The 12,326-nt window shown below is 43.6% G+C and overlaps 1 protein-coding gene across 3 annotated transcripts in view; it reads left to right on the forward strand.

Annotated features, from left to right (window-relative positions):
- Positions 1 to 12,326, forward strand: part of SLC12A1 (solute carrier family 12 member 1) — a 183,997-nt gene that overhangs the window by 112,740 nt on the left and 58,931 nt on the right. For all 3 annotated transcript variants that reach the window (XM_073653066.1, XM_073653067.1, XM_073653068.1), the window contains 2 exons: positions 52 to 163; positions 796 to 936. In XM_073653066.1, the coding sequence (XP_073509167.1) occupies positions 52 to 163; positions 796 to 936 (253 nt within the window). The remainder of the gene's footprint in view (positions 1 to 51; positions 164 to 795; positions 937 to 12,326) is intronic.

The raw sequence follows: 12,326 nt of genomic DNA on the forward strand, positions 1-12,326 counted from the left end.
GCATATCATGTTATGATTGGAATAACCCTTTATTTTTTCTTTATTTTGCAGACCCCAGTGCCTGGTTTTAACTGGTGCACCAATGGCAAGACCAGCCCTTATGGATATTACTCACTCTTTCACCAAGAACATCGGGCTCTGCATTTGCTGTGAGCTGTTTGCTGTAAGTAGATGTTTCTAATTGTGTATAATATGTGTATTTCCCAGAAACAAATAAAATCCTAATAAGAAATGTTTTGCCAGAAATGTTTTGTTGTTCAGTCTTCTCCTTTTCCAAATTTTCACTGTTCTTAGCATTCAGGCCGATTCCGGAACGTGTAGCCTGTAATACAACCAAATGATGTCTCTACAAACAAGAAATAGATTAGATTGCTTTTGGGATTTCAGCCGCAACCATTAAATCATACTAAAACATGTCTTGGTTTCACCACCACTGAAATTTTTTTTTTCTCATTTGGATAAGACCTTCAGAGTTCTTAAACTTCAATATTATTCCAAGGCTGCCTAATTCCAGTGTCCGCAAGATAAAGATACTGACAGCTATTACCTAGTTAAAGGATCAGTATGGCTTCCAAATTCAACTATATCAGTTATTTTTTAGAATTTATCCACCATTGGATAATAATATGCAATCTCACACATCTATGATCTTCATTGTGGATAATAAAGGAAAATGTAAGTGTTTTATTTTCATGTTATCGCTCAAAAACATTTTCCAAAGATTGGGTTGAGCGGTAACGGTCCAATTTCATTTCATAATGTTTCATTCCACTAAACTGTTATCTTGTTATGCAGGGACCACGCAAACAGGCTGTAAAGGAAATGAACAGTGGCATGGTCAAGAAGCAGACATGGTTAAATAAAAACAAGAAGAAAGCCTTCTATGCTGCCGTCGCTGCCGAAAACTACCGAGAAGGTGCAAGAACGCTCCTTCAGGTGAGACGCAGAAACTGTTTTGTTACCATGTTGCATCTCCAATAGTTGTATGTAAACCTCTCGTAATTTTTTTTCTATGTTTCTTTCCAAGCATTAACTTGCTTATTTACTAGATTTTGGTGGGTGGCATGATTAACTTGAAGTTCAAGAGGTAAAGAGCTGAAAAAAAGGACACCAGGTTTTATTGCGTGGTGATCCAGTTTATGGGCAATTTCTACATAACCGATGTCTGCTGTTTCTATATGACATGTCAAAAAGTAGCTAACGCTGCAGGGCTACATTAACTTGATGATACAGCAGATGCTTTGATAAAGAAGAGTTAATGAGTTAATTTTTCTGTAAATTTAGCGTGTCCTATAAAAAAAGACATGCCATAAATGTCTGATGGATGAGGGTCCCACTACTGGAGCCAGCACCAATCTTCTGAGCAGGGGTTCCCCCAATTCTCCGTTCCAAATGATGCCGGGTGTCTGGAAAGGTGGTCATATACGCACAGCTATTTCCATTTATTACTATGGGAGTTCTGAAATCTAGTGAGTGCACGGACAAGTCTGACTACACCCGGATTTTTCCAAAAATCCTGCACTAACCTTTCAGTTGTGACCACATTAATGTCTGGTTTTATGCCACCCGGCAGTTACATGGTTTTGATTAAATGGAATCTATCACCAGGTTTTTGTTTCTCTAATATGAGAACAGCGTAATGTTGAGACAGATTCAAGCAATTTATCACTTACAGTGTTGCTTGCTGTAATTTTGATAAAATTACTGTTTCATCAGCAGAAGATAATCACTACAGGACTAGTAAACCTGTTGTGAAGAAGTCCTCCATATACAGAGGTCTCTATAAACCTGCTCCCAACACTGATTGGCAGCTTCCTGCCTATGCAGTGTACACAGAAATCTGCCAATCATTGGTGTGGGCGGGGTTATACAGAGCTCATTCAGAGAACTTGTAGATCGGCAGCAGAAGAACTGTGATTTTATCAAAACTGAAGCAAGCAGCCCAGTAAGTGATACATTGCTAGAATCAGGGTTTCTGCCTCAAATCATTCTGCTCTCAGATTGAGTAACAGAAACCTGGTAAGAGATTCCCTTTAAAGCTCTGTTCACACCTTGTCAGAGAATTCCATCTGACATATTGGTCAGGTGTATCCCTTATGTATTCTCCTTAAAGAGGGCTTCAATGTATGCAACTGTACAGCCATAAATCACATAACGGCCCAATTTTAATGGTTTCCCACAGAATAGGAAAGCACAGTCTCCTGCACTGTCCTATATAGGTAAAAACAATGCCTACAAGTCTGATAGGGAACAAAATGACTTCCATCTGGTAAGTATATGAATACATGCAGAGTATGTAACTCGCAGATATGCCGAGTGTTAAGAGAAAACAAGATGTGACATAGCCCAAGCGACCAATCTTTGCTGTCCTAATAACAGAACCCACTGCCAAAAATGAGCAATAGTAGCTTCATTGCTTTCATTCCCATTTGTCCATAGACCATTCCATATCCCACAAAGTTCATTAAAGATCAACTACATCCTTTTCCCAAGACCCCAAAAGTCCTTTTCTGTTTGCTGTAGCATCCACCGGCAATAATAAAAGTGCAATTCCTGCTTAGAGGAACGTAGCTTGTAACCTCAGCAGGTAAGACGCTGCGAGTTCTGAACCTTGCATATGACATAAACACGTCACGGCGAGTGATGCATGGCTTCTAGTAATGAAGAAAAAGTCCTTGCAACATAAAAACTTCAGAACGTTTTCTGCTATCATTAAAAATCTAACAATGTGTACTAGTGCTAGCTACTAACTCCAGACAGCTCGGGGGCTGACATATTTCCTGACTGCTTTATACACTATTACATTTTTAATGATGGCCAGATTCACTCGGGAGTTTTTTTTTATAGACAGAAACTTTTTGCTTGATTATAAAAGTTGAGGGTCACTTTTAATGAATCTGACAGACGGTGTGGAGTCTTTCCGCTTTGTGGAGAAACCTTTAACAAAGAGAAATAATTACCTGCATTTGGATAAAATCTGAATTTTACCTTTTTTTATGGTTTTGGAAAATATACTCCCAAAGTTCTTACAGCTTAAATGACACTTCTTGACACAGTTTGTTTGCATTTTTTTTTTTTTTATCAACAGTTATCATTCCTGATTGTTGTCCTGCATAATGGACACGGTAGAGCTGGGTAGGCAATAATGAGGCTGGATTTAGAAGGGCTTTAGGAGTTTTTATGTAAGTGGCACATGATGCATCTGTTCTTCAAAGGTTAACAGTTTAATAATGGACAATTGCTAAAATTTTAATAATGTACAACCCCAAAGAAAATTGTCCTCAGTAACACTTGCAGGTGAATTTTAGTGCATTATACATCGTCTGATGGAAAGCCATAATGGAAGATGTTCAGTGTGTATGGAGAAACATTCATACAGCTTCACAGAATAACATACGGAAAGAATACACAGAGCCGACACACACGGGCGAGGATGAACCCTCAGGATACGTTCCCTTTCCCTGCTGACCTCCCACACCGGAAAATCAGCAGCTGTGACTGCGTGCAGATTTCTCTGCATTCATTGCAAATTAAAATTCTGCAAATTTCATATCTGCAGTGCCACTGAATTTCGCATACGGATTATCTACACTGTGTGCAAATGATTGTTTAATACGAGAGAACTAATAAATCAGCCTTGTGAGAACATCCCTTAGGCTAATTAGTCATCTCTTATGCAGATTCCACCAAAATAGTTAGTATATCCACAAGCACGGTGGCTCAGTGGTTGGCACTGTTGTTTTACAGCGCTGGGGTCCTGGGTTCAAATCCCACCAAGGACAACATCTGCAAGGAGTTTGTATGCTCTCTCCGTGTTTGCATGGGTTTCCTCCGGTTTCCTCCCACATTCCAAAGAGTTAGTGAAAGGGAATTTAGATTGTGAGCCCCAATGGGGACAGTGATGGTGATGTCTATAAAGCACTGTGGAATTAATGGCGCTATATACGGGCAGATGCAGACGTGCGTATTAGTGCGATCCGGCAAAACATCGGATTGCACCCGGACGCATGTTAGTCTATGGGGTTGTGCACAGTCCAATTTTTTTCCGCATCCAGAGTCTGTCTGAGAAAAAAAAAATAGCCGCATGCCTGAGTTTGAACAGATATTCGGATCGCACTCGGCTATGCAAGTCAATGAGTGCATGGAAAGCATCAAGCTGTACTCGGATGACTTCTGAATGCAGTCTGATTTCCGCACACTGACAAAATGGAGAAGATGGAGAAGTGTTATACATCCGAGTGAATGGTATCACACTATGCTGACACTCTGATCAGAGTTTGATCATTGTCATTTGCATAATCAGCCTGATTCTTTCAGATGAGAGAATATACGGCCATCTACATGAGCCCTAAAGAGTAAAATAAATATCAAAAATGTTTCCCATGGCAATCATTCTGGCTGCACACTAAACTTTGGCTCCTGATCATTATATTTACAGAGGTGTAGCGCTTTTCAGCCTTGGAGTGGAAATCCTCTTCTTTTTGTGACAGGTTCTCTTTAAAGTGCATTCAGTATCTTTTTCCGCTTTATACCCTGCATTCCAATGAAAGCTGATTCACCCCACAAATGGCTATTTCTACTCTCTGCAGATGACAGGTTTGCGTTAAATGTTCTCTTTGAAACATGATCTTTTTTAGTCAAGCGTTCTAGTGGAAACTTCTGCGAGCAGATGAATCTTTCATCTAAAAAGCAGAATGTAAAATAAGCAGATTGCACTTGTTCCTGAAAACTCCCACAAAATCATTATGGCTTTTTACATCTTTGAATGACAAAAATCAATAAAGCTGAAAACGTGATTGTGGTGAACATCACAGCTGCACTCTCGTAAAGTCGCCCAGGAACAAACTTGTCATTTCAGGGACAATAAAACCCCTGGAAAACAACATGTGCTCTGGGATAGTAACTTCCAGATCTATTCAAATAGCAGCTTGACTGCTCAAATCCAAATACTTTTAATTGCAAGGAAATCATTTCCGTTCATCTCAAGTCATTTATGAATGTAAGGAAAACTTCCTCTTCCACAGTCAAACAAAAACTCACTGGTAGACGTGTTATAAAGCCGCCTGTCACTCCAGTACAGCATGCAATGTCATCAGCAACTTGGATACAGATGTATATTGTAATCATTACTGGACCACAGGATTTGATTTTTTCTTATCTTGCTGATAGAGCGCCACTATATTCTGCAGCACAGTACAAGGATTGTCATCATACATCCTACAATCAGTGACTGTTCCCCAGAGGACATACAATCTAATGTCTAGGCAGCTAATTACCAAACCAGTACATAAAGTGCAGGAGAAAACCCATGCAAACATGGGATGAACATACAGACTCCATGCACATGTAGTCTGTAGTTGTATTTACACCCAGGACTGCAGTACTGCATGGGGTCAGCGCTAACCACTAAGCCGCTCTCCTGCCAACAGGATTTGTTTCTTTCAATTTGTACCCGAAAATCCATGACTGACTTGGAGTACACACAGCAACCCCACTTAAGTAGTTTCAAGTTTTACAAATAATAAAAAGGCATGTAAAGTCAAGGTTACACATATATTACATAAATGGTGTGGAAACACGAGGTCTCCCATGGGCAGAATACTAATCAGACAACACAGGGTGCGGGTAAAACAGCGTGGCAATTCTAAGCAGACAATAACATATAGAACAGTCCCAGCAAATACCCAGGATGGTACAAAATTACAGAGTCTCACCCTTCTGCTGAGTCACTGGGAATAGAGCAGCTGTGACTTTGGGACTTCCAGTTCCAACTACCTCAACCAGTGGCCCCCTGGTTTGGGTGGACACCCGCAGAGAGGAGGTAACGACAAGCTTAGGAAGCTGACAGTCCATTGAGGCACGTGGCCAGGTGACCGAGTGGTCCAAACCTGGCTTCTCCGAATGCCTCAATAGGGTCAGACGATCGGATTGTTCCAACTTGGCTTCTCCAAATGTCTCCATGGGACCAGGAGACAGGATGGTCCCAACCTGGATTTTCCGAACGTATCCATGGGCCCAAGTGACCGTAGGGTCTCAATCCTGGCTTCCCCAAACGTGTTCTTCCAGCTAGGTCTGTGGTCCTCTAAGCTAACATCCTTTAGAGTCAAATCTGTGTCCCTCTTGATTGAGCCATGTGTCCTGTTTGCTGTTCTCATGAGTCTCTCTTGCTGTGATTTTGTAAAAGCCCCTCTCAGAAGTACAGGGGTCCTTTTTTATATCCACATCTGTGGTTCATGTCATCATCCACAGGTCAGGGAGAAGGTGGCAAGAGCTCATCTCTCATTGTTCAATGACCCTGCATCCCTGTCTTGCAAAGTTAGCAGACAATAAGTTGCAGTAAATATCAACTCAAGTGTCAACATCCAGGCTTATACAAACACTAATATGTGTTTCTTGACCAACCAAAGAAAAACACATAAATTTAAAAGTTAACATAAAAATAATAGCGTATGTCATGTCTCCTGGCCTACTGAATTTACGTCTAGATAATTAAGATTAAATGCTGTGTTGTTACAAATGGATTATGTGAAGTAACCAGATGGGACAAACAATTCCAAGAATCAAGCTGTATTACATTAAAGGGGACCCCAAGCATGTGCTCTTCCTCTATGACAGCCATAACCCTAATGGACATATGGATTGGTTTTCCAGATGGGACAATCTCTTAGGAACAATTTTTTTCATAACCAAAGGAACAAGTGTTTAATAGGGACTGTTATACCTAGATTAACCCATTCTTGCCAATATATAATTTAGAATTTGCGGGTTACAATCATAGGCGGATTATAATGAGGGCAATCTGGGCTACTGCCCAGGGCCTGGGGCTCCGGGGGGCCCTTGGCCAGACTGCCCTCATTATAATGTGTGGCGCTGCGACGCCAATGCGGCAGACACCGGCAGGCAGAGGCGAGGGGCCCCCGGACCGCTCCCTCAGTAGCGGCGCAGGGCCGCTGCTTCTTCTTCGGCCGGGCCAGCACTGCACCTGTTAATTTCCCTGTGTGCTTGTGCTGGCCCGGTCGCGTCACAGCTAGGAGACACGGCCCTGTGCATGGTCGTGTCTACTAGTGTGACATCACACAGTGTGTGCCCTGCACTGCTGCACCGGAGAGGAGCTGGATGATGACTGGAGCCGAGCCGGGGGATGGTGAGTGACGTGTGTGTGTTCGTGCGTGTGTGTCACAGTGTGTGTGCAGGCAAATATCATTGTGTGATGTCTGTTTATATGTATTTTTGTGTTTCAAATGTGTTTATGCGTGTATGTATATGTTTGTATATGTTTGTGTGTGTGTGCGTTGTAACATTCCTGGCAGCATGCTTGTATGGCTTACCATCTCCCACCATGCAAGACCGCAATCTTACCTTTCAGGCCAGGCTGCACATTTTGCTCCAGTACCTGCTGTTTGTATGTCTCTTGTCTGCTGGCTTAGGGCGTCGGCGCTGTTGCTTTCTGATTCTTAAAGCTACAGTGTGCGCAGTCCTAATGCGTCCCCAGCCTATTGCTGTGATGGATACTTAAACCCCCTCCACCCAGTAGGAGGGGCCTGAGCAACACTTTCTTACAGTGTGTTCTGTGCAACTGTGAGTTGCCAGGTCCTGTCCTGACTCTAGTCTGTTTCCGCCACCCTGGGGGCTGAGTACCCAGGGCCACTACCTGTATCTCTGACTTCTAGTCTGTTTCCGCCACCCTGGGGGTTGAGTTCCCAGGCTTGTTCCTGTATCTTGTTCCCGGTTCAGTTCCTGTCTGAACAGTGTCCTAGCCCGTTACCTGTTTGCCTCTTTGTCCGAACCTTCCCTTTTCCTGCAGTGTCTGGACCTGCACCTAACTCCAACTCGTTGTCTCTGTACTTCTGTTTGTGAGTTATGTGTCCACTCGCTACTTCATTGTAAGTACCTTGTGTGTGTCTGGTTCTGCTTGTCCCCTTTCCCTTCCTCCGTATCTACCTCCTGTGTTCTAACCATCTTCCTGTATTTTCCAGTCTGTTCCATGTGAACAGAGCCCTGTCCTGTCTGCCTGCATCTTCTGCTCTGTTCTGCTCTGCTTGTTCACCGCACCTGCGGTTCTGCTCTGCTCTGCTTGTTCACTGCACCTGCGGTTCCGCTCTGCTTGTTCACTGCACCTGCGGTTCCGCTCTGCTTGTTCACCGCGCCTGCGGTTCCGCTCTGCTAGTTCACCGCACCTGCGGTTCCGCTCTGCTCTGCTTGTTCACCGCACCTGCGGTTCCGCTCTGCTCTACTTGTTCACTGCACCTGCGGTTCCGCTCTGCTCTGCTTGTTCACCGCACCTGCGGTTCCGCTCTGCTCCGCTTGTTCACCGCACCGGCGGTTTTGCTCTGCTCTGCTTGTTCACCGCACCTGCAGTTTTGCTCTGCTCTACTTGTTCACCGCACCTGCGGATCTGCTCTGCTCTGCTTGTTCGCCACACCTGCGGTTTTGCTCCGCTCTGCTTGTTCGCCGCACCTGCTCTTTTGCTCCGCTCTGCTTGTTCACCGCACCTGCGGTTTTGCTCCGCTCTGCTTGTTCACCGCACCTGCGGTTTTGCTCCGCTCTGCTTGTTCACCGCACATGCAGTTTTGCTCCGCTCTGCTTGTTCGCCACACCTGCGGTTTTGCTCCGCTCTGCTTGTTCACCGCATCTGCGGTTTCGCCCTGCTCTGTTTGTTCACCGCTCCGGCGGTTCTGCTCTGCTTGTTTACCGCATCTGCGGTTTCGCTCTGCTCTGCTGTCCACCGCACCTGCGGCTCCGTTCCTGTGTCCCAGTCTGTACTGGTCCCTATCCTGCCTGCGTTCTTACCTGCCAGTACCCGCCTGTCTGCATACCAGCCGTGCCTGCCAGTGCCCACCTGTCTGCATGCCAGCCGTGTCTGCCAGTCCCCTCCTGTCTGCATACCAGCCGTGCCTGCCAATACCCACCTGTCTTCATACCAGCCGTGCCAGCCAGTAAGAAAAAGATCTTCAGATCACCTGGCCCAGCCTGCCCAGTCCTCCTTTCCATGATCTTGGTGCTCGGAATTAGTCCATCCCCATCTGGGAGAAAAATCCTCAGTGAAAGTAAAAAATAGCTTTCCAGCACATGATGTAGAAAACTAGAAAAAGCCTTTATTTAATCCATTGTTAAAAAATACAATTCCAACAGAGATAAAAGCATGTGTAGGCTTAACGCGTTTCGGATCATATTTGACCCTTAGTCATAGCATAAAGTACTGAATAAATGTTGCACTTTTCAAGGAAAAACAGTCAAGGGAAGCTGCCAAGGGTAACACCCACCAAAATCAGCTGTGACATCAGCATCACTAATTCAAGGCTAGCAGTGATCTAAACACTAGTTTAACCCTATAGTACATCCATCGTCTACAAACATATTACAATGTGAACTGTCACTTAGTAATGCACTAATTATTTGATCACTTTTTACCCAAGTTTTTTTATATATGTGAATTCATTGAATAAACAATTGATGCACTATTTAAATATATATGTAACAACAAGAGCTTCTAAAGATATCTAGCATTTGATTTCAAGGACATACTTTCCCCAAAAAACAACAAAAAAAACCACTTCTCCACTTTAAAACCATATGAAAAATGGCTGGAAATTATTACAAAACGTAATTAGCATGTTTTGTTTTGTATACTATTGGTTATAGAGTCCCCTAGATTGAAAAAAAAAAAAAAAAATTTCTCCTTTGTGTTTTTTTTTTCTCTTTCTTTTGAAAAAAAAAAGAAAAATTTTTATTTCCATTTATTAAATGCCTCAATTTGTCCCAACTTTTTTTAATATAGATACATCAATTCATGTTTTAGATTTAGTCCTGCTGGGTGTCTGGTATTTAGTTTTAGGCTGCGTGCCCACGTAGCGTTTTTCATGCGTATATGCTGCAGAATTTCCGCAGCGTAAACGCTTGAAAAACGCATGTATATCCGCACCCCATGGTCCCCAATGGGATTCCGTAAGTTCTATGCACATGCTGCGAATTTTCCGCAGCGTTTATGCTGCTTTCAAAAATCCGCAGCATGTTCATTAATTTTGCGTTTCCGCAAGCGGAATTGTCTTATACAATGCATTAAAAAACGCAAGGCAATTCCGCATGTGTTTTTACTTGCAGAAATGAAGCAGAAATTTTCTGCTTCATTTCTGCATCGTTGGCACATAGCCTTAGAATCCATCGAGCTTCAGTCATCTGGAGTAATTTAACCCTATCTCCACCTCGCCGGGGAGCAGAAACAAATTCCAAAGCACTTACTCGCAGGCTACTTAAATCCCCCTTGTGTTCATACAAAAAATGTTTGGAAGCCCCCGAAAGACTGCGGGTAGTGACATTATTAATGTCATAAATGTGCTCCAACAGTCTTTTTCTTATACTACGGCTTGTAGATCCCACATATTGTTTTCTGCATATCGTGCAAAAAATTATATAAACCCAGTGGTCAGTAGCACAGTTCATGAAAGTCTTAAGATTAAATACTTGACCCTCATTACTTATGACAGACTTGTTATTATTTATCATGAATTTTCATAAACCACATGACTTCTGCCTGCATCTGAATGAGCCCTTAGTGGACAACCATGTACGACCTATTTTACCTGTATTTTCTCGGAGGTCACTCGGGGAGATTACATTTCCTATTGACAGGGATTTTTTTGGAACAAATTTACAACCATTTTTTAGAATTTCTCTAAGGGTACTGTCAGTAGTTAACAATGGTAGATGTTTTCGAACAACATTAATTACTTTATAATAATTGCTATGATATGTGGTAGAGAAGATCATTTCTTTAGAGAAATCTTTCCTGTCTGATTTTTTTGACTGGAGTAGATACTGATCTCTGCTTTTTTCATTAGCTTTTATTTCAGCTTTTTCAATGTTTTTTTGATTATAGCCCCTATGCTGTAGTCTCTTTTTAATGTTGTCACATTCTTCCTTATATATACTGTCATCAGTACAACACCTTTGAGCTCTGATAAATTCCCCGGTGGGGATATTCCTGATTACATGTTGTGGGTGTTGACTGGAAGCATGCAAAATAGAATTTCCTGAGATTTTTTTGCGGAAAAGCTGACAGTCTACTTTTCTATTCAAACTATCTCCACTCAGCTGTATATCCAGAAAGGAAATCGTATCCCTATTGGTATCTACTGTAAAAGACAGATTTAAATCATTATCATTAATGTAATCATTAAAACCAGGGACTAAATCATCTGATCCTTTCCACACTATCAAGATGTCATCTATAAGGCTGTGTGCCCACGTAGCATTTTTCAAGCGTATATGCTGCGGAATTTCCGCAGCGTAAACGCTTGAAAAACGCATGTATATCCGCACCCCATGGTCCCCAATGGGATTCCGCAAGTTCTATGCACATGCTGCGGATTTTTCCGCAGCGTTTATGCCGCGTTCAAAAATCCGCAGCATGTCATTTAATTTTGCGTTTCCGCAAGCGGAATTGCCTTTGTCCAATGCATAAAAAACGCAAGGCAATTCCGCATGTGGAAAACGCGTGATAAACGCGCGAAAAATGCGCGATAAACGCGTGCGGAATTCCGCATGCGTTTTTCCGGGAGAGGACTTGCATTTATGCAGCAGAAATTTTCTGCTTCATAAATGCAACGTGGGCACATAGCCTTAAACGCAGATATTGTTCTATGCAGTCTGAATAAGGGTTAGATTCAGAGTAGATGAATTTGGACTCCCATCAGTTCATGTACAAATTAGCCAGGGATGGGGAGCCAGTACTCACCTGTCTGTATGCCAGCCTAACCTGCCTGTTCCTGCATTTCCCGGTGTGGGTCAACAACTGTGACCGGGGTCTGACCTGGAGTAGCACCTGGTCCCTCTGCTCGGCTCCTCCCTGGTTCACGGAGACTGAGCCGCAGTGTGACCTTGGTCGGACCGAGTTGATATTTAGTTACGCCCCTCCAGGCACTCCTCGGTTCATGGTCCAGTGGGATCACTAATCACGCTCACGCCAGTCAGTCTGGGCGCGAGCGTAACATGCGTGACTGCGTGCGGTTCCCTCCCGCTGTATCTGGGGGGCGCCGTGCAGCCTCCTCCCGCGGTATCTGGAGGGCGCCGTACGGCCTCCTCTCGCTGTGTATAGATGGCACTGTTTGGCCTCCCGCTGTGTATAGATGGCTACATTAGGCCTCCCGCTGTGTATAGATGGCTACGTGCGGCCTCCCACTGTGTATAGATGGCTACGTGCGGCCTCCCACTGTGTATAGATGGCTACATGCAGCCCCCCGCTGTGTATAGATGGCTACGTGCGGCCTCCCGCTGTGTATAGATGGTTACGTGCGGCCTCCCACTGTGTATAGATGGCTACGTGCGGC

The sequence above is a fragment of the Phyllobates terribilis genome, unplaced genomic scaffold (assembly GCF_046119375.1).
Source record: "Phyllobates terribilis strain yellow unplaced genomic scaffold, ASM4611937v1 Scaffold_11__3_contigs__length_659146591, whole genome shotgun sequence".
Classification (NCBI taxonomy): Eukaryota; Metazoa; Chordata; class Amphibia; order Anura; family Dendrobatidae; genus Phyllobates; species Phyllobates terribilis.